This window comes from Tribolium castaneum, chromosome 6, assembly GCF_031307605.1.
Source record: "Tribolium castaneum strain GA2 chromosome 6, icTriCast1.1, whole genome shotgun sequence".
NCBI lineage: Eukaryota > Metazoa > Arthropoda > Insecta > Coleoptera > Tenebrionidae > Tribolium > Tribolium castaneum.
In genome coordinates, this window is record NC_087399.1 from 1,097,397 (window position 1) to 1,119,704 (window position 22,308).

General features: G+C 36.6%; 4 protein-coding genes and 1 long non-coding RNA gene across 5 annotated transcripts; 3 read left to right on the forward strand and 2 right to left on the reverse strand.

The window, feature by feature from the left end:
- Positions 1-4,617: 4,617 nt before the first annotated feature.
- On the reverse strand, positions 4,618-5,742 carry LOC103314123 (E3 ubiquitin-protein ligase SIAH1). The gene is made up of 2 exons (XM_008199150.3): positions 5,584-5,742; positions 4,618-5,482 (listed from the first exon to the last, which is right to left on the reverse strand). The coding sequence occupies exon 2, from the start codon at positions 5,478-5,480 to the stop codon at positions 4,680-4,682; it is 801 nt and encodes a 266-aa protein (XP_008197372.2). The 5' UTR covers positions 5,481-5,482; positions 5,584-5,742; the 3' UTR covers positions 4,618-4,679.
- A 7,020-nt stretch (positions 5,743-12,762) lies between these two features.
- Positions 12,763-18,861, forward strand: Clic (Chloride intracellular channel). The gene is made up of 2 exons (XM_965049.5): positions 12,763-12,987; positions 17,750-18,861. Exons 1-2 carry the CDS (start codon positions 12,919-12,921, stop codon positions 18,458-18,460), a joined length of 780 nt encoding a protein of 259 aa, XP_970142.1. The 5' UTR covers positions 12,763-12,918; the 3' UTR covers positions 18,461-18,861.
- Positions 12,997-15,341, forward strand: LOC135266585 (uncharacterized). The gene is made up of 2 exons (XR_010334715.1): positions 12,997-15,070; positions 15,197-15,341. It is a non-coding gene; the product is annotated as an uncharacterized LOC135266585 (long non-coding RNA).
- Positions 18,862-19,111: 250 nt separating the features above from the next.
- Positions 19,112-20,000, reverse strand: LOC658602 (uncharacterized protein). The gene has a single exon (XM_964978.4). The coding sequence runs from the start codon at positions 19,856-19,858 to the stop codon at positions 19,148-19,150; it is 711 nt and encodes a 236-aa protein (XP_970071.1). The 5' UTR covers positions 19,859-20,000; the 3' UTR covers positions 19,112-19,147.
- Positions 20,001-20,106: 106 nt separating this feature from the next.
- On the forward strand, positions 20,107-22,255 carry ChLD3 (Chitin and LDLR binding deacetylase 3). Its single transcript, NM_001110541.1, has 5 exons — positions 20,107-20,190; positions 20,627-20,851; positions 20,896-21,358; positions 21,403-21,901; positions 21,947-22,255. Exons 1-5 carry the CDS (start codon positions 20,136-20,138, stop codon positions 22,220-22,222), a joined length of 1,518 nt encoding a protein of 505 aa, NP_001104011.1. The 5' UTR covers positions 20,107-20,135; the 3' UTR covers positions 22,223-22,255.
- Positions 22,256-22,308: the final 53 nt, after the last annotated feature.

A 22,308-nucleotide genomic window follows, 5' to 3' on the forward strand; every position in this document is an offset into this window, starting at 1 on the left:
CATATTTAATCTGTTCTAATTATTCACAACTTGTTCAAAAAAAAGCCAAGGGGCCGCCAGGAGCCACAAAATTTTTCCCTCATCAAAAAAATTCAATCCTGCAGCATATAATTAAAAACTCATCATCATGGCATGACGTGTCACCCCATCTCCACTAAATCAAAAATCCGTCTCTGCAACTTTGAAGCTTGCATAAAACAAAAAGCGCCCCCTGCGGCAAGTCGTGATTGCAGCAAAGGGTGCCTTAAGAGGGTGTACTTGAAAATTTTCCGTTTTTTGTGCCACGTGATGATTCGTCACTAAGGGAGCCACCCCATCCCAACACCCCATCAGTCAGTGGGCTAGTGTGCCACGCCGACCGCGATAATAAGGCATTGATCCGTATTGATTTATGTGTCTTTTGAGGATTGTTCGTTCCATTGTTATCATATGCACGCGGCACCAAGTTTACTTTTATGGCCACATCTCCAGAGAGCGCACGCTAGAAGGGTAATTACAACGCATTCAAACCGGACTGTATTTATTCAGGGCGATTTATCACCGGCGGGATGCAAAAATGGGACTTTTTCGCCTTGTGGTCAATGAATATTTATAAGCGCGATTTTTCACAACGATCCAGTGGCCTCTGTGTTTGAAATCGGGTTGGCAACCCTGAATAATGTAAAATATCCAAATCATTAAAAAAAATTGTCAAAATACAATGGGGAAATTTTGTTATAATGGGCCCAGAAAACATTAAAATAATGTAAAACTGATATGATTTCTTCCAAATTGTGTCGAAAATGCTGTTAGTCTGACTTTTTGGGAGACTTCTTGACAGAGAATAAAAATAAAATAAAAGTAAAAATTAAGTCAAAATTTCGATTTTTTTTAACATAATAACTCGATTAAACTCGATTTTGTTTTTTTTTTAGATGTTGCAGCATATTTTCAGTTAGATATTCAGTTGTTTAGTAAAATTCCGCCAAAAATTAATTAAGAAATCTAAAAATTGATTAAAAAATGCTATAGGTATACTATACATACTATTGAGATAAAAACGCAGTTTTTGGAAATTTTGTTATTACCTTATGGCCTCAAAAATCAAAATCTATAAATAAATATATAAATAGCTATAAACAGATAACATAATTTTTTGTAAAACAATTATGTATTGTCTAAATTTATTTATTTTGTAAAAACATGAAGGCACAGAAGGAAGGCGTAATTTTAAACCAAAAAGCAAAAAGTAAGGCAATAATAAAAAAATATTCAAAAAAAAAGTAATTTTGGAGGTATACCAACAATATTTTTAAGTAAAAGATGATTTAAGCATAATTTTGCTAAAAAGGCTGCGTGCATACTCCATAACTTTTTCTCTATACAATCTATCAATTTGATTTTTTTTTCAAACTATACCTAAGTCTAGAATAAGGCACATTCTAAAAATATTTTAATTTGTATAGAGGGTGTTCCCAAATAAATTACTCAACTAAGCTCTGTTTTGTTTTTTTTTTAATAAAAATGCACCCAAGTTTCTTAGACTTATCTGTCATAGTTTTGGACTTATGTCAGTTTTTGTGGGAAAATAGTGTTATGCACAGAAAAAATTATATCTTCTGAACCTTTCAATATAACTAAATAAACTTTTAATGGTCGATTCCTTAAGCTTTTGAAATGAAAGCTAACTTGTAGTCGAGATTCCATCGCCTACTACGATTTTCTGAAAATGACAAAATACAAATCGCCCCAACTGGATTTTTTTAAATACAACACCATATATTTAATTCGCAAAATTTATAGATTTTCGCAACATAAAAATTATTGATGGTATAATTACTGCTTTTATTGAACGATGAAACACAGATTTTAAACAAAAACTCGGTTTTTCCTTAAGATTTTATTAGTATATGTCAAACTACAGAAAATTACATAGTATTTTCAAAAAACATTACACTGAATTTTTATTAATTAGGTATGATTCTCTACGAACTCCGAGCCCTCTTACCCACTGATTACCTGAGACATTATTTTTTTTTTCAATTTTTTAACAACACCCACTTAAAAGACGTGAGTCAGTTGGGAGCGCACTTTCTTGCGCCTTAGATTAACAAGAAGGAAGTAATTTTTAATTTCATTGGTTAAAACACGCATTCGAGGGACAAATGAGACAAAATAAACCGGTTGCAGGGCCGTTGCTTCCACAGAAATGGATTTTTTTGCCCAAGTGTTGAATGTAATTTTTCAGCGGCTTAATAACAGTTAATTAACCAATTTTAACAAAATGTCGCGAAATAGTCCAGTTTTTCTCGTATTTACGTGATTTTTCAGGGTTTTGTGGACTCGGCCTGAAGTAGTTGAAATCGGAAAAAGCAATAACGTCAATCGTTTTCTAATTAACTGGTTTTTTCGTCGCATGTGATTTAGTCATCGGAATTAATTGCGAATTGTGAGTTGAGAGAGGGGTGATTTGGCGTTTTATTTGGGTTCCGATGAACCGACAAGCACACATGTGTGCGTCTAGTGCATAATATAAAGAGGGATTTTAATGATGACGGGGTGATTCATACGCGATTGCATATTACAAACGATTTTAATTTCGATCCTCTTATCGCTAGTTAAGACTAGAGAACGAATTTCAGCTGGTGTGTTTTGTTTGCGCGAAGTGGTTGATTAGCACTCGATTGCTGATGCAGGCAGGTGCTGCCAACTGCTAATGAGGCACGACGTGAGAGGCGAAAAATTAAGAAGAATCTTCCAGTTTTGTGATTCGTTTTATAAATAGTGGCCCCATTTCCTCGTATTTGTTTTTGTGATGATGGTAATAATGGCAATGAGAAAAAACACGCCGCTGTTCCCAGTAATGTGATGAGTATCATGAGTGGTTAAAAGGCGAACATCTGGTTTCGGGGAGACCGAATTTTAACATTCACGAGGGAATCACAAATGTTTACATTTACATAAAAAGAAATAGTGCTGCTTTAATACCCTCTGCCCACGGACGAAAAATCTGGTTTAAAATCCCATTAGACTTTTTGCCCAGTTCAACTTAAATTAATACGATGGCTGAATGAGTCACAAAACTGAAAAAATACAATTATTTATTAATTATTAAGACGCTGAAAAAATATTCTTCAGCTCACAAATTTGTAACAAATATTTATTCGCTACGAAGGCGAAATCTAGTTTGTGGGAAAGGCCGGCCTTGGAACCGGTTTATTTTGTTTCATTTGTCCCTTGAATGCGTGTCTTGACCAATAAAATTAAAAATTACCACCACCGTGTTAACCTAAGGTGCGCAAAAAAGTGCAAGGTGTTTGTGATTGGACATTGGTGGGGGAATGCACTCCCAAATGTAAAACTGGCCAATGACAAGGCGCAAAAACTGGCGTTTCACTATTTGTTGAATATCGGCTGATAAGTGGAATTTCGCCATTTCCTTTGAAAATATTACGATTTTAATTACTCTCCGGTTTAAAAATTGAACAGTTGTATCCATCTAGTGACCTAAGACAATTTTATGTTGATGTTTCAGACAGCTGAGCAACAATGAAATTTTCCATTTTTGTTCAATAATTTTTTTTTTGTCAAGATAATAAATATTCCTCTTCTCTCAAAATTGTATTTTGAAAAAGTTACACTATGTTTAAATTCACCATTTTGTAAAATAATTTTAAACCTGTTTTAACTTTTTCAATTGCCTGAAAATGACCGCGAGTGTGAGTCGAAACATGTAGTTTTTAATAAAATATAATTTTGACGGATCACAACAGTTTTAAAATTATTTTTACTCTTTTCGAATCCAGTTTTCGAGAAATGACTAGTTTTCGAGCAAAATTTTGTTGTATCTTTTTTGGCAATCGTTGGAGTTTAGCAAAAAATTGCGACTTATGTGACAGACAAGCTTGTTTAATTTATCAAGGAAAATCGTCAAAATTTAAATAACTGTTCAAAACTTAGCCTGCTAGTTCTGTAGCTCATCTAAACACACAAAATCGGACCAGAGTCTATTAAAAATATTATTCACTATAATATAATTCAAAAAATAATCACAGGGTTTGAACTTAGATAAGGTTACTTTTTTCACAGTTTTTCCACATTTTTTTATAAAATTACCCAAAATTATTATTAAATTTCTGAAAAAAAATTATTTTTTATTGTGAGTAGATTTGGGCAAAAATTATATGAAACTAATTGTTCCTAGCCCCAATCGTAACAAAATTTTAAATTTAGGATTAATTTAAGTTTTGCAAAGAAAAAAACAAAAAATTGGACACTAAAAATAATTAATTACGAATTAAACTAATTTAAATTAAGTTGATATTTACTTATTTTCACGTTGTTTTAAACACTTAACTGCTTAAAACGTTATTTTCAAGTTAAATAACAATTAAATTGTTGAATTATTTATTTATCAAGTGCACTTAGCTTGCCGCCCTGTTTAAAGGGATCGCAGAAGGCCACATTAGCGACCGATGTTCCATTGTTATGGCCAGGACTCTTTGATCGTTTTACACTTGCAAGGAATGTGCAAGAGTCACGTGTCAAAAGCGTGCCACTCGCTTTGTACATGAGTCACTAGATGAGTCAAATTTGGTAATTAATAGGGTTACTATAACTTGTAAAACGACACTCGACCAAGGGTGAGAACGTATATTTATGAGAAAAAAGTAATACATAATAAAACAATAAACAAAAAATTATTTCGAAGCTTCGTTGTGTTTCCTCATCGCCATGATCCGGAACTTAATTGGCAATTTTCCGTTGTCGTTTAAGTAACTTTTGACCGAATTGAACGACAGTGACACACATTTCTCGTCACGGAACAAATCTTCAGCCTTAACGACGTCGTTGTCGCAAACTTCAGTCACTTTGAATTTTCGGATCGGTCCGTTGCTGATCTCAAACTCGTAGTAGTAATTCTTGGCTTGTTTTTTGGGCCCTATGAACTGGAAGACCCAAAAGACCCTTTGCAGGGCCACGTCAACCACAAACTTGTACCAGAAATACTGAGCTCCGTTAAAAAACGAAATAATTTGAACGTCTTTAAAATCCTTATCGAGTCGAATATTCATTTCAGTCTGCATTTTATACTCCATACAGTTCCGATGAACGTCTTTAAAGTGTTGCTCCAACTCGCCGTAATTCCCAAACCACTCGCACTTCCACTTCGCAAATTTGCGCCCTTCGCACAAAAACTTGCGATTCTTGCACTCGACCTCATGATCGGCCTTTTCAGTCGGCGAAAGCATGTATTTACACCCCTTATCGGCAAAAAAACACGGACATTTCAAATCTCTGGGCATATTTTCGATGATTTGCTCCAACTGGTAGTTGCGTGTCGTTGAAATGGGGCCCCGACACTGTGGACAGTTTTTCACCAAATTGTCTTTGACGCAATCCCCGCACATACTGTGCCCCGTTTGGCACTGAATTATCGGTTTGGTCATAGTGTCCAGGCAGATGGGGCACATTATGACACGGTCAAGTTGGCTGGCCATTTCTGCGAACAAAATTCGAATTTAGCGCGCTTTGCGATAGCTGAGTGACTCCCCTTTTTACATGGCCAAAAAAACGCGACGTAATTAATCGAATTCGACTCACTTGCAGGTGTATCACGTAAATGCAACACTTATTTGAGTCTTGTGTAAAAAATTAAGGCACTTATTCGATTTTTGTTTCACGTTCTTTAGTCACAACCACTTATCTTATTAATTTTCTGATACGCAAACGCACTACATTTGGTGTATTACTGGTTGCGTCTTTATGTAAATTGGCGCAATTAACAATGGAATTTATAATTAATTGCCAATTAGACGTTTTGTCCAGTCGTATAAATAAAAATAAAGGCGGTTCTGTCGGTATAATTATTTCTTTTACCATTGTTTTGTAATTAGTGTATTGTTGGTTGCCTAATTTAATTGAAATAAAAAATTGCACGGGGTGCATTTTGGCATCAAATTCACTTATCTCCCCCATGTTCACCCTCGATTAAAATCGATGGCTTTTATCAATAGGCGATAAGCCCAAATAATAGGACCGGATGACGAGAGTTTGAATCATGGTTCAGACAAACGTCTTATTATGCACAGCCACCCTAATTCCACCCCACTGAATGATCGGTTATGGACTGTTGGTCCCAATGACCCATTGCAGAGGGTGAGTGTGGCCCTCATCTGTTCAAACAAAACTATATCGGGTTTTATGGGATTGCTGTTGGTCAAGGTCACACAAAAAAATCACAGTTTTTTCAAATTATTACATTATTTTTTAATTATCGTTATTATACAAGACAATAAAGAGGTTGTTTGGAGTGTAAAGCTTTATGTGTTGAGGTAAAGTCGTCAAGTTGGCCGTGATATTAATGTCAAGTACTTTTTTCTCTAAACATATAAAATTATAACAAAAAAAAACACAGTTAACTAGATCATTTAAGAAAACATGACCATTTGTGTTGGAAAATCATAATTTTTGGACTGATTCTTTCATAATATGTCAACTTATCAAATGGAATTTTTTTGCAAAATGTGTGACTAAGGCTTCAAAATGCAACGAATCCAGTTTTTAATAATATTTGTTTTTTAAACAATATTAAAATAAATAATATCTGATATACAAGACAATGAAGATATTGTTTATCTACGCGTGAAAATGTGACAATCTCTTTATCGTCGTGTATAATACAAAGTGAATTTAAAAGTAACGCACAAAATTATTATTTTTTTGTTATTGGTTTGCTTTTGCTCAAAACAGTTGATAATAAGCTAGTTTAATCTCTGCTGCCGAAAAAATACTTTTGGTTAGACTTGGAGGCCCAAAGCTCGCCTCGAGCACGCTGTCGTCTATTTGCGCTTATCTGTGGCCAATTTGTTGTCACGTCACGTCCGTCTGCTATTTTTTGCCTTTATGGAAGAAGCTTCCTTAAAATATGCAAAGCTGTGTGATAAAAATCGTGACATGTTCACGCATCCCGATGTAATTTTTAATTAGACGCTTGGGTACAGTGAAGTGGCAACGGCTCGAAGTGGGAAATTAGACGGCAAGAGGGAGAAATTCCAGGATCTTCCAACTTAACTCATAAGTGATCCCGGCTCATTTATCACAAGAAGAAACCGCAACACCAGACACCGTCCCTTAATCCGGGAGAAACGCAAAATGAGCGATGGGGTTTTGGCGATTTTTTAATTGTTGTCTAGTCCGAGGCGGAAGAATCCAATCAAGGACAGTGTTTTAGTATGCACCCCTTTGGTGATAAAAATAAACGGGCAATGAAAGTTTTTTACAAGATAACGGTTGTTAATTAAATAAATTCTGGAATGGGGGAACAACATCTAAATGTTGGCGCACTCGAGTCGAGCGCTTTTCAACATTCGAGCGTTTTCTTATTTCCGGTTCCATATGGAGTGGTGAATGCGGGGAAGTTCCGGTGCTTACGTCAAAACGCACGGATCAGGATTTCCTCTTTAGAATTGTATATCAAACGTATCGCGATGCGAATTAGCCTTGTAACGTAGATTTTCCTTAAGTCTAATGAAAAGTTATGTTGCGATTTTTAAAGCGTGTGTGAAAAACAGGCACCTTTTGAAATATTCATAGTGTTTCGCTTGACGAGGGAAAGTGGATTGGAATGGATGAAAATGACTTCGGAACTTTGCTGATCCTTGGCGAGAATTGTTGAGGCCGACTTACGTGTTTTTCCCCGACTTGGGGGAAAACAAAAGGGATTTAAACTATATTCATTATACTTTGGGCGGCTTTATTGTGTTATGCGTTCGCAAAGGCGGTTTTTTGCACTTGTTGCGAATTGGCGATGAGTTCGAGAACAATTTATCTCCCGATTGCAATAATAAGGAAGCGCCCGGTAAAGTGATGTTTTCCGGTTTTTCCTCATTCATCACGCAGATAGCGTCAGGTAATGGAAAAATCCGTCCGATATCATCTATTGGATTCGATTCTTTTTTTAAATCGCCGTTATCCTCCATTCTCTGCTCGTTCGTAGTCGATTATTTATTTCCTCTTAGACGAAATAAAATTAAGGGGCAATTAAGCGAGTTAAATTTTTGTTCCGAAATTAATGTACTATAACCTGAACAATTTATTTCGGTAAAGTTTCCGAGTGTTAGTCCCCTGTTTCCATAATGTCAGCTATCATCCCTAACTCAATTATGCCGTCCCAAGACGGCGTCTGTTTAAAATTCCCACCCTATTAACTGGATACTAAGATGGCTCACCTTAGATTAACTAGATGAGAAATCATCCATTAGATTTAGGAGCTATTTATGCCAGATTTGTTCCGTGACAGGCACATTTCACTCCAGACAATACACCAATTCCACCACCCACGCATACATAAATAACCAGAACCCCAGAGGAAACCACCGAAATATCAATTTCGTTTGACAATAATTTCCGAAATCATTTTTTATTTCAGACCATTGGTTTATTCTCAATTCCAGCTAAAACAAACCACAAAATATACGAAATTTGGTTAATTTTCAGCAACGTACTTATTCATTAAGCCTAGAAAAACACTTTTATAGATCCTTATAATCTTTTGTAGAAGTAATTGCATCTTAATTAATAATTAATAAAAAATGTAAAAGTTTGTCGATTTAAATCAAATTTTGCGCAAATAGTCTAAGTATTTAAGGTAACTTGTGGGCCAAATTTTATTAAAATTGGCCAACTTGATTAATTTTTTATTTTCGTTTTTTTGGAGTTTTCCCAAGTTTGTAGCAGTCGTCCATTTTGATTTCCAACACGAGTAAATGGACTCCGATTTGAGTAAAATTTAGCACAATTAATTTAGATACTTTGAACTATTTGTGGACCTAATCTCTTTAAAATCGGTTCATTACTAATGCCTGCAATAATTTTTAAATTTGGTTGAAATTTTTTTGAAATTAATATTTCCTGGATATTCTGGTTTATTTATCAAGCAAACATTGACTGATTTTAACGAAATTTTGAGACGAGTTTTTTTCTATAGATGGTGTTTCTGTGTTTTAAAGTTCAATTAATTTTGTTTTATAATAATTGCAAAAATAATTCTTCATTTTAGGCATAATTATTGTCCTCGTAACAAACATTTTTTTTTGTTCTGAATTAAAACAAAGTCCAATATAACTTTGAGTTAAATTTTTTGCAAATATTTTAAACATTTTGAGCAACTTGTATGTCAAACTTTGCTAAAACCGCCTAAGTTGTGATTAATTTTCAATTTAGAGTTCCTTTGGATTTTTTCCAAGTTTATAGCGGTCGTCCATTTTAATTTTGAACATGCGTAAATGGAATCCGATTTGAGTAAAATTTTGCACAGTGTATTTACATACTTTGAGCCATTTGTGGGCCAAATTTCATTAAAATCGGTTTACTCGTACTGGCTGCAAGAATTTTTAAAGTGGATTGTAATTTTTTTCAAGTTTGTATTCCATGGACATTTTAGTCTACTTCACAAACAAACATAGGCCGTTTTTAATAAAAAATTGGGAAAAGTTATTTTAATAAATCCTCTATTTGTGTTGTACATTTCAATTAATTTGGTTTTATAGTATAGAAAATATTTATTTATTTTAGCTTCGCTTTTGTTGTCCAAATTTGTAGCCGACATCAATTTCGATTTCTAATACAAGTAAATGGACTTTGATTTGAGCATAATTTTACACAATTAATTCAAATATCTTAAGCCATTCATAGACCAAATTTTATCAAAATCGGTGCACTAGTAAAGCCTGCACCAATTGGTGGTTGAAGTTTTTTTCAAATTTTTATTTCTTAGACATTTTGGTCTATTTTTCAAAAAAACACCCAGTTTAATGAAATTTTGAGATGAGTTACTTTAATAAATGGTCTATCTAGTTTTAAATTTCATTTAATTTGTTTTTATAGTAACTTCGTAAATAATTATTTACTTTAGATTCTCTGTTGTATTTCAAATATGTTGCCGTCGTCCATTTTGATTTCTAGATACGTAAATAGACTACGATTTGGGTAAAACTCGGCACAATTAATTTAGACACTTTGAACCATTTGTGGACCAAATTACATTAAAATCGGTGTAGTAGTAATGCTTGCAATAATTTTTAAACTTAAGTAAACTTAAGAATTTCTTCCAATTTTGTAGATCTCAGACATTTTAGTCTATATCTTAGTCAAATGTTGACCGATTTTAATAAAATTTTAGTCACGGGTTTAGGACATCTTAGGACACTTGTACGTCAAATTTCAATGAAAAAAACAAATGATGAAACATTCATTTTTTACCCGAAAATGTCTAGACGTCATAACTCAAAAAAACATTTTGCGCCATTCTCACGTAAATAAAACGCGCAATAAACCCGATATCAATTTGATTATATCCAGAAATAGATATTTCCGTCGAAGGGGACATATTAACAAACAGTCCTGCCACCAGCATGTGTGAAAAAAATATGGATGTGTTCATTTGGGAACAGCGGGCAGCAATCATGGCTCCGTGCGGAGACACTAAATCATATCAAGCCAATATATACGGCACAGGCCCGGCTTTCGGCATTTCCCCCCAAATGAAATCCCCGCAAGTAGCACGGGTCCGGCTCTGGTCGTGACTCGATCGATGTATTTCCCGGAGTCCCGGACTCGTTCCGGACACCTGCTACAGTGTAAATCAAAGACGGACGTACTACACTCAAAGAAAAATCACCATATGCGCGCAATAAAAACTCCACCGATTTGAATTCGGCGATAAATCATCGACTCCGGATCGTTCCGGTGTTTAATTTTTTTCCAGCGTAAGCTGCCTTTCACCATTTTTCAAGATAAATGAGCAATAGTTGCGCCAGATTGCCGTCTTTAATCCGCGATTTGGGATTAGTTTTTAAAAATTTCAAACGAGCGATTGGAGGAAACAAGTCACGTCGGGAGCGTATAGATGTGTATCGCAGGCCAGATTTCATGTTTTACACAAATAGAATCCAAATGTCATCGATATCTGAAGGGGCTGCCTGTCAATATGTATGAATGCAGACGCGGGCGGAATTCAAACGGTTTCAATGCCGCAACTTATAGCCGTTCATGTTTATTTTATAAACATCTGCCGAGGGAAGTTTGCAAATTAGAAAACTTCACGCCGTTACCTTTAACTCGAGATGCGGAAAAACTTATAAACACCCTAGCTACACTACAGCGTAATCACACGAGAGTTACGCTAGATTGTCTCGCTTTTTTCCAAACAAAACTCTCAGTCCTCCAGAAAAAGCAAACGTGCACATTTTACCCAGAAGCTTAGACGCTCCAAAAAATCACCATTTAGGAACTTTCCTCAAATGGTATTAGTACTATTTTGTCATAACTTTATTTTTTAAAGCCACGCAAATTGATGTATTTTTGCGTCTTCCATTGTCGTTGGTTTTCCTTGCTAGCGTTGACAAAATTGGAACTTTTCAATATTTGCGCTTATCCCGTTTGATGAATTAAATCCGAGCGACACTGGCGCAAATTCCATCAAAAGCATCAATCCTAAAGCATCAATTCCGTGACGTGAAATATTACGTTTTTCGCCGTTCTTTCTCCTCGTAATCATTGTTAGCAACCACCGAAAGATAAATGATTCTCGAACGTAATTTGTATTAGTTGGTAATTTTCGTTTTGTAAAGTTTCGGACTCGACGCTGGTGGGTTGTAACCTAACCGCTGTGACTAACTGGCTGTCAAGCTTTAACAGCCACTCTGAGTGACGTGAACTGGGGGTGGGTTCTGATACTCGGTCGCTACTTCACCTATACGTTTCAATTTATCGCGCGATATTTTATACCAACACACGTCAAGGGATGAATTTCCAACACGATGTCCATTGGGAGAAATGCAAGAAGGCCGCGAGCATTGCTTTAATAGACCTTTCGTATCTCACGTCCGAAATGCAAAAAGTGACACTGACGCGATAAGATGGACGCGGCCCGGGGGTTCACCCGCCCCGGGCAACCAACAATACACCAATTTATGGCTTATGCTACGGAGGACTATAACTTAGGAGGCGAATCGAGCAAAAAATAGTACGGCAGAGTAAAAGAACCAATTCACTAATTACTTAATTAACTCCTAACAGATTAGGACTAAAATTTTCATAAGAAACATGAGAAAAAATATATTAAAAATTTTAAATTCGCACTTTGTATCGTATTTTTCAAGACGCTGCGAATACGGTTAAAGATACTATATAAAATGTATAAAGGGAATTTGTGGAGAATTAAATTTTCTTTAAAAAATAGGAAATTCGTAAAATTTTAAAAAATTTTTTATTTTAATAAGTGGCTCTCTTGCATCTAGAAGCATGATGGGAATTGTAGTTAGGAGTGTCTAACTAGTTGTTTTTTAACTTAGAGGGTAATAAAACAACTGCGCCCTCTGGCGCCATTAACGGAACTTCGGAGGACGCGAGCGTTTTATTAGTACGTTGTTTTAGATATCCGTAGTTTATGCTAAGCAGAAGTAATTTTCTTTTAGTGGCTTATTTTGTGCTTATATGCAATCTGTCAAATAAACTGCAAATTGTGGACGGGAAAATTGCGACGAGAAAGGAAATATCGTCACTGTCTGCATTATGAAAAGTTATGACTGTTTTTTATGTTAACTAAGCACAACACCGGAAACTGCAACGTTGTTGTTGTTTGTATCTGATAACTATTAACACACAATAATATCTTTTTTTATTATTAAATAAGAGCGCATAGGCCTGATCAATACAGGGGTGTGTGACGGGTTGCCTGTGTAATTTTTAATAAGTAAAAGCGCCCTCTGCAAGGCGTCCAACTCCTACAGAGCCCGTCCTTGCCGGCCTCCAACTGTCAACTCAATTTTTCCCATTGAGTCACAAGACAGCAAAGTTGCAGAGAAGTGGTGCTAGTGCTAGAAATCGTGTCCCAAGCCGACCCAGTGCCTTTTGACGAAGTCCTCCACCGTAGAAATGTCGGACGAAGTAGCAGAAAACGGTCATTCTGAGGGAGACGTCCCCGAAATCGAGCTCATCATTCGTGTGAGTATCTCAACGTGGGGCGTGCCTCAATTTCGCCACCTACAACATGTTGGAAAGTTCTCTCCTCGAAAAACTTTCTTTCTTTCAATATGCAACGAAAAAACGCGACCTTGGGCCGGAAAATGGCGCCATTTTTGAATTTTGAGGGCTTTTGACACAGAATCGTGACCTGTGTGCAGGCGGTTTACCCACATTGAGCTGCAAACATGTCACGGTCTTCCACTTGGTATGACTCACTTTCAGAGTTTCAAACAACACCTGGGGCTTAGGGAGTAATTAGCGGTGGGATTTTTTTGAGTCGGTTTTATTGTCTCACTTTTGGGGGAAAGACAGCAAAAAACTTGGGCCTTGACCTGTACACTGCATTTATTCGAGAAAATTGCGCTCCAGGATGTTAGAATTTCTTATTTGCATTTGTGTTGTCATTCCGTTACAGAGCTACTTGTTTTTTTTTGGATTTGGATTTTTTTTCAGTACTTTATCCATTCATTGCTTTATCAGAAAATACACAAGTTGAAGCGCATTGCTGACAGCAGTATGTCATTGTAAATCAGTCACAAAAGAGTACAGTTTGGCCTAGTGTAAATGTTATCTAATTTAAGTACTCAGCTGTTGTATAATAATTTCACAAAACTGTAAAATTTTTTGGAATTTGTAATGAAATTTAAAAAACGGTTGTTTGATCAAATTTGCTATTTTTTTTCCAAAAACTAAATGAGAATTGCTTAGGAAAGAATCAAGAAACAACTGAAATGAAAATTGCACAAATCTACATTTTTTTTGGAATTTCTTGTGAAATAAAAAAACGGCTTTTGACCAAAAACTATATAAAAACAGCTTAGAAAACAGTCATTTAATAATCTTTTAAATAACGGGAATAAAAATTTTTGAGTGTGTTGCCATTCCTTGAAATTAAATAAATACATACATTTTTTGCAAAATATTTGTTCACTGTTATGTTCTAGCAAAAGTAAAGGTGCAAATTTTTCGTTTTTTATTAATTATTTCTATTTGATTTTTTGTTCCTTTCAGCTTTTGGCAGCTTTTTTATAAATACCCACCTACTTAAAAATTACGGAAGTTTATTTTTAAAGTTTCAAATATTTTATTATTGTCTCAATTTTGGCCAGATTAAAAAATTACCTCCGGAGGGTCAATTTTATTAACCTTGACCTCTAGTACTGCATTTATTCGAGAAAATTGCGCTCCAAGGCTGTTGAAAGCAGCCTCCAGGATGTTAAAACCTCATGTTTGCATAAATTTTTAGATGTTAATTAGATGGTGTTATGTCATTTCGTTGCAGCGCTACTTTTTCGGGCGATTTTTTTTCATAAACGTTTGCACTCAAAATGCAAAACTTTCTTATTTTATGTAATTTTTGATATTTTAGAAATCCGGGACAGTTATTAAGGAAAGTATACGGTGACATTAATACCGTAAAAGTGTCAATTAAAGTTGATTTGGATCGGATTTTAAACGTAGAAATCCGTGTTTTTTGCAAATCCGTTGATTACGAATTTTTTTGAATTACTTTATCGGAAAATAAACAATGTTAAGCGCATTTCTGACAACAATATGTCACTGTAACAATTGTTACCACCTTATTTGATATTGGAAATGACTTTCATTTGTGCCAAATGTATTTAAAACAACGACTAAAAATACCGAATTTCGAAATTTTCATTGCAGAGCAAACAAACCAAGTTCATGGTCCATTCACAATTTTACCGCTTCCTAAAATAATGAATGCGTAATTAATTTGTAAATGAAAACAAACAAATTGTGGTTTTTAAATTTGAACACTCAATTGCCTTATCTAATCTTTTGCAAAATCTTTTTTTATATTTACTAGTGACTGTATATCTGTACAAAAAAACAATATCTTTATTTGAACAAATCTCGAGAGTAAAAAGTGTGTTGAAATTCCTTTCTCGTACATTTTATTGTTTAACAACTTGACATAAACCTGAATCATAATGGCTACGACACAGTGAAAGAATGTCAGAAAATATCACCGATAAGTCACTTTTATTATTATTGCTTCCAGACGGTTTAATTTGACGACGGAATTTGTGTGTGCGGGGTGAGATAAAAATGATAATATTGATCAGAGTTTTTTTAAAATACGCAACCAGCAGATGGCGTAATATTTATTAATTTAACTTGCAAATAACACGATTGTTTCATATGATAAGTAATTTTTTTCCAGCGGAGGAGGAAGTTGTGGCAGAAATGTTTAATAAAAAAATGTTCAAACAGATGACTAATGTATTGACGCAAGAATCATCCGAAACTTACGTAATGTTTTTATAAATAGCTCGTAAAAATAAAGGAAAGTGTTTTTCGTCTTGAAATGCCAATTTTTCCCTCCTCCTTAAACGGTACCGAACGAAACTTTCACACCAAAACTGTTGTGTGTCATTTCCTTTTCCGTTTTATCTTTGCACAATCAATCGATCGATGACATTTTTCTTTTTTTCAACAAAACTATCAATTTAATTAAATATGACCCAGTTGGGTGTCGCGACGGGCAATTGCAAGGTTTACCAACCTTGATGGAATGCGAAACGCGATCTAGTTTTGTCGTATTGGGTTTTTTACCCACCCAATGAACTCTCCTCGATAACGGTTTGCATTGCATATAAACTTGTGTAAATTTTTTTACATCGTTTGGCGCAAATAAATATTGGCAAAGTGGTGCGGTGTTTGCTTTGCTAATTGTTGCATTGAATTGTTTGCAAGCGATAAGAGATAGAAAGGTATTCGGAGGTGTCGCGCAGTCCTTGACTATGAAAGCGTTTTTCGAACTAGAACACCGCCACAATTTTAACTTTTTTTGAATTTATTGCGTTTATTTACTGAAGAAATCAAACTATTTTGATCCAAATCCGTGTAAAATGTTCTGGGGAATCGACTGGCGTCGAGCAAATTGCTGAATTCGGAGTAGTTTTCAAGTTAAAAAGAGTAATACATTTTTCTTAGTTATACATTTTTATAACGAAAAGTTGAATAATTTCGAAACAAAAAGAAGTAGACCCATAATTGTTTATATAAAGTTACCTTATTTTTTTGCATAGAATCCAATTATGCAGAAATATATAGGGTGTTCCTTTAAAAAAATTATAACTTTGGTAACACCCTCTGTAAAGTAAAAATATTTTTAGTTTGTGTAATTTGAGGCAAAAAAAATTCAAAATTTTAAATTTTGTTAAAAGCTGCTATAATACGTAAAATGAGCCGCAGAATTCACTGGAACTGGGTGTTAGCTTTTTTTTATTTTCTCAATTACGGCCAAACTATTTCAAAAAGTGGAACTATTTTTATCCTTACCTATGCAAAATGATCCGGGGAATCGATTGGCATCGAGAAAATTGCCAAATTCCCAATAGTTTTGTAGTTATGAATTTTTTAAAATTTTACCAATTTTTACATTTAGCAGCAATTTGCTCGAAAACTATTAGTCGGAGAACAATAATCTTTTTTGAAAAAAATAGATAACTTAAAGAGCTTTTCAACGATAATACACTTCATGGGGTTATCTCTAATAGTTCCGGAGCTATTGCTCGAGAAATGTTCCGGGTACCCGAAATCGACCAAAATCGCGACAAAAATTGAAAAAATCAAACATCAGAAAATCGAACAAATGGACTTTTTGTGGACTTTTAACAACTTTAGTGGGTTGTTAAGACATATAGAAGTCCATAAAAATTTGCTGGAGTGAGTTTAAAATTTTTTATTTTTTTCATCTCTTTGAAGGTTATTACTCAGGAAATTTGAGCAAAAAAATTGAAAATTTTAAATTGCGTGAAAAACTAGTATAATAAAGAAAAAAAGCCGCTGAATCCAATAGAACAAACCGCACTGCTCTACGACTTTTAGTTTTCGAGTTATGAATTTTTTTAATGAATAAAATTTTTCACTATGACAAATGGCTACCCTAAATTTAGGCAAAAATTTTTAATTCTTGTGAAAAATCGATATAATATGTAAAATGAGCCGTAGAATTCAATCGAACAAACCGCACTGCTCTACGACTTTTAGTTTTTGAGTTATGAATTTTTTAGTGAAATTTAAAAATGCCTCTAATTGAAACTGTTAGCCGGAGCGACTCCAGGTTTTCACCATTCAATAGAAAATTTAATGCGTTTTTCAATGCCTTTTAAATTTTTTCTCTATAAATATTATATTTTCCGAGAAAAACGCAAAAACTAGTAGCGATATTTATTTTTTTTTCATAGGCCGATTACATCTTTCTGATCAAGGTGATTTTGAAATTAAGTTGGCAACACTGAATCATAGATGTTGTAATCATTAAACAATTAAAATAGCGTAATTATTATTAATTTTAACGTCTTTGATTATTTTTTTTGTATTGATCATAAATTTTATACAATCTTAACTCTATTGTGTCGTGGAAAATTTATCGAAATGATAAGAATTACAAAATAATCACGACCTCGTTCGTACGTTTGAAGACACTATTACCGACTTATCAGCTATTACGCTATTAGCGCTCTAATGAGTTATTCCAATTAAAATTGCATTGAATATAAAACGTAATCACTAATCAGTTTGTTGTTTAGCAGAAATTGACTGCATTTTGCATAATTATTGTACAAGTGAGGCGCAAAAAATAAACTGTTGAAAACTGTGTTATCTCTAACGCGTGAACACATCGATCAATTTATTTTCAGGCCTGAATAAATTAAAAGATAAGCCGTCAAGCTGTGCGATTTTAGTTGACGTAATAATTTTTTTCCAGGCTTCAACGATAGATGGCCGCCGCAAAGGCGCCTGTCTCTTCTGCCAGGAATATTTCATGGAACTCTACCTCTTGGCCGAACTGAAAACAATCAGTCTAAAGGTGACAACAGTCGATATGCAAAAACCGCCACCCGACTTCCGCACCAATTTCGAGGCAACGCCACCTCCCATTCTAATCGACCGAGGAATGGCAATTTTGGAGAACGAAAAAATCGAACGACATATCATGAAGAGCGTCCCCGGCGGTCATAACTTATTCGTGCAAGACAAGGAAGTGGCAACTTTGATCGAAAACCTCTACACCAAGTTCAAAATGTACGTAACCAAGTTCGAATCGACTGACACGAAAGAGGCAAGTCAGCCGCTCCTTTCGCACTTGGAAAGAATCAACGACTTCCTGGCGAAGAGAGGGACCAGGTTTCTGACCGGCGATACTATGAGTTGTTTCGATTGCGAATTGATGCCGAGACTTCAACATATCCGGATCGGAGCGAAAGCCTTCCGGAAATTCGAAATTCCGACCAGATTTACCGCACTCTGGACCTACATGGCCAACATGTACGAGTTGGAGGCGTTCAGACAGAGCTGTCCCGCCGATCAGGACATCATTAGTCATATTAAGAACCAACTGGGGCTCAGAACAACGGCACGGATAGAGCTCGAGACGCCTGTTTTTACCACTTCTATTCCCATTGTTGCTGAGACATAATCATCGAGGGCAGGTGGCAAGGGGCGATTTAGTACAAAATTATCACCGGTAGGTGTCGCTAGCCTTGCGCGTGCGCTTGCAGCGAGGCACAAACTGTGGCTCCTGGCGCCCTTTTCTTAAAAAAAAACTATTGTTGTATAGTTTTTTCCGAAAAGGGCGCTCGGTCCCGAGCGTTTTGTGCCCCCTGTGCATTTTTGCGAACTGTTTTTGATACTAAAGGCTTTTTCTTGTTGAACAGTATTGTTGCAAAATTTTGAGCTGGACTTGAATTTTTAATCCGCATTATCTTTAAGTTTTATAAAGTTACTTAAAAATGTTTATCATTTGTATCGATTTAGCTAAGTATGGATCATAATTATGTTACATTGTATTTTTACGTAATAAAGGTAACTGTGAACGTAGCACTTTGTTGTTATAATAAATAACAATACAAAAAGAATACAAGGATTAATTAATATGTGACAATAATACAAAGGTAAGGCAATTAAAATTCATATTCATCTATTATACAGGGTGTCTCACCTAAGACCCACGAGCCGATAGCTCAGTTAGTTGTCAACGGATTTTTTTGAAATTTAAAATTTTGCGATATCTTAGATCTTATTTATTTCCATTATATATTAATCTGATACAGGGTTTTGTGTAGTCACGTACGTAAAATTTCTTTATTAACCGAATTGAAACGAATTACAACAAACGATAAGGTAGAGAGCCCTTAAGAGGGGGCACAAACTTGATGCTGGGGTTGTACACTGACTTGGGCATGAGCGCCTTGAGAAACAAATGTGTGATGATAGCCGTGAGCCCCCATATTTTCCTCCTCCCGCCTGTGAAAACAGGCAGTGAATAATTGGTCCGAAATTGCGTATGTCTGATATGTTCCGGATCGCACAGCACTTCCAGCGGAACGGTAAACACCTCCTTAACCTCACTCGGGTTAATCCGCAAGTCCCGAACATCCCCGATTTTGAGCGCACCAATCACAGGCAAGACACTTGTCACGTTCCTACTGACAATCACATTCCCTTTACCCCAAACCTCGATCAAGTCCTGTCCAATCCCGAGCTCCTCCTGGGTCTCCCGAACGGCCGTCTGCTCGGCGGTTTTGTCCCCGGCGTCCTCCATCCCTCCGGGAAAACTGACCTGTCCCCGGTGTGTTTTCAAATTTGCCGCTCGTAAGGTGTACAGTAGCGACACGCGGCCCTCGACGACGCACAGTGGTACTAGCACGGCGGCGTTTTTGGTGGGTGTGCTAGGTTGCGTCTTTACCGGCCGCATTTTGGCGAAATTCGCCACGGTTTTTCGGATGTTTTCCTCGCTGAAGATGCTCTCGGCGCTGAATGCACTGAAACACTGCACCAGGTGCGGCTTCCGCGGTATTTTCGATACCGGAAACATGACGAGAATTTTGCCAGTTGCTGGGTTTTGACAGATGACAGAGGGGGGTGATGGATCAATGGCGACGACGTTTCACTTTTCACGCTATTTGGCCCCAAATTGGCTTTTACGACTGAAATAATCCTAATAAATGACTGAGACAAATTACTGTGGTTTTTTTAATGAGGGGTCATTTTGGCGGCAAATTCGAATCGGTTGCGTAACGCACTGGTTTCCCCACACTTGAGAAAGTCGAGGCTTCGGGAAGACGCCTCACATGTGTTAGAGCAGTGCAGTGATGGCCTTTGGCAAGGTGGTTGCTTTTTTTGTTACTGTTTTTGGGGCTTTAGCCGGTATGTATACGAATTTGCCGCCATGTTTAATTACCGGTAATGCAGATTACCAAATTTTTGAAAATCGAATTTTGGAAAAAAGAAATGCTCCGGTTTGTGGGTTTCCGGAACAGTCATTGAGGTCAATTATTGTTTTTCTTTGCGTCCAAGTATCGTGCAATGCCAAGGCTGAATTTCACTTAACCAAACGCAATAAAAGTGAACGCTCTGGACTCAATCTGGGCGTTTTTTTGCAAATTGTAACGATTTACATAATTTGAATAAATTCTACACACAATGGGGACGTTTTTTCATTTCACAATACGGACGCGGCTTGCATTTTTATGGTGCTTTTAATGGACTAGAATAATAAAAAAGAAATTTCCTTATGTGTACAACTAATCGTTAAGTCACTCTCTAGCCGATGATAATCAATCATATTTCGTAATTATTGTAGCGAGCACTCACAGTGAGAAAATAAAATGCGTGGAAAACGGTCGTTTTTACCGCGACCCTGACCGCCCCCCGCAAAAAGTTTGGACGTCTAGCGAATGCTCCAAATATTATCTTTGTCTCGAGGGCGAAGTCTTTGACTTCCGGTGCTCCTCGGGGCTTCTATTCGACGTCATCAAACAAATTTGTGACGTAAAAATAAACGTAGACAACTGCGACATCACTTCAGGTATTCCCCCAAAACAATTAAACCAAAACTAATTACAACCACAGAAACAATCACCCCTCGCCCAACAACCATCAACAAATGCCCCAACAACCATCAGAAATGTACCAATGGTACCTGCCTCCCCCAGAAATATTTCTGTGACGGCTCATTAGATTGCCCCGACGGAAGCGACGAAAAATTTTGCGACCCCAAAAACGACCCATTTGGGGCACCAGAGTGCAACTCGAGTTGTTCCCTACCCCATTGTTTCTGTTCACCTGATGGTACCCAAATCCCTGGTAATTTGGAACCATCAAAAGTCCCCCAAATGGTACTTTTGACTTTTGATGGTCCCGTCAATTCCCACAATTGGGTGTTACTGGATGGGTTGTTAAACGGGGCCCTAAACCCCAATGGGTGTCCCATCAAAGCCACATTTTTCGTGAGCCATGAGTCCAATAATTACCATCAAACCCAGAAATTGTGGAACGAAGGGCACGAAATCGCCGTCCATTCCATTACTTATGGGTATGACCCAGTGGTGTTTTTCATGGGTTGACGGTGAGTTTTAGGCGTTGGTTACTGAACGCAACCATTGAGGATTGGTTCGACGAAATGGTAGGCCAGGCTAATATAATTCACCGCTTTTCGGGCGTTCGTTTGAGGGAGTTGAGGGGGCTGAGGGCCCCCTTCCTCCAAATTGGCTCAAACCGCCAGTTTTTAATGATGAAGGAGTTTGGGTTTGTTTACGACAGTTCCATAGTGGCCCCTTTTACCCATTTGCCCTTATGGCCCTACACGCTAGACCATAAACTACCCCATGAGTGTATTAAACAAGAGTGTCCGACGAGACCATACCCAGGTGTGTGGGAAATGGTTTTGAACCCGTTCGAGGCTAGGGACTACTCCTGTGCGAGGCTAGACGCCTGCCCAGGTGGTTTAACAGGAGACGATGTTTTCAAAATTCTGGCTAATAATTTCAAACGGCATTATTTGGGCAATAGGGCGCCGTTTGGGCTGCATTTGGACACAGCCTGGCTCAAAAATAGGGACTATTTTGACGCGCTCCAGGTTTGTTTGAACGAAACCTAGCCTTGGTTGTATTTATTGTTTCAGGATTTTATCGGTGAAATTTTGCAACAACCAGACGTCTGGTTTGTGACTAATTCACAAGCCATTGAATGGATGCAAAACCCGACCCCTATTGACCATTTAAACGGGTTTAAAGCCTGGGACTGTGCTAAATTTTTCAAAAAACAGGAGCTGGCCTGCAAGGTGCCCAACGTTTGCAAGCTCTATTCCAGTTTTTTTCAACAGGAGAGGTATCTGTACACTTGTTTTGAGTGCCCGGTGAATTATCCCTGGATCAGGAACGAGTTCGGGCTCAACTAGCCCTTGAAAAAACAGACTGTTTGTTATTTTATGTATTTATTGTTTTAAATAAAAGGTTGTTTTTATACAACCAGTAATACACCACG

Bases quoted from the DNA above. Each gene is read 5' to 3' on its own strand.
- LOC658602 (XM_964978.4), bottom strand. From the start codon at position 19,858: ATGTTTCCGGTATCGAAAATACCGCGGAAGCCGCACCTGGTGCAGTGT.
- LOC103314123 (XM_008199150.3), bottom strand. From the start codon at position 5,480: ATGGCCAGCCAACTTGACCGTGTCATAATGTGCCCCATCTGCCTGGAC.
- ChLD3 (NM_001110541.1), top strand. From the start codon at position 20,136: ATGGCCTTTGGCAAGGTGGTTGCTTTTTTTGTTACTGTTTTTGGGGCT. The intron at 21,359-21,402 runs GTATGACCCAGT...GGTGAGTTTTAG, and splicing joins GTCCATTCCATTACTTATGG to GCGTTGGTTACTGAACGCAA. The intron at 21,902-21,946 runs GTTTGTTTGAAC...TTATTGTTTCAG, and splicing joins ACTATTTTGACGCGCTCCAG to GATTTTATCGGTGAAATTTT.
- Clic (XM_965049.5), top strand. From the start codon at position 12,919: ATGTCGGACGAAGTAGCAGAAAACGGTCATTCTGAGGGAGACGTCCCC. The intron at 12,988-17,749 runs GTGAGTATCTCA...ATTTTTTTCCAG, and splicing joins AAATCGAGCTCATCATTCGT to GCTTCAACGATAGATGGCCG.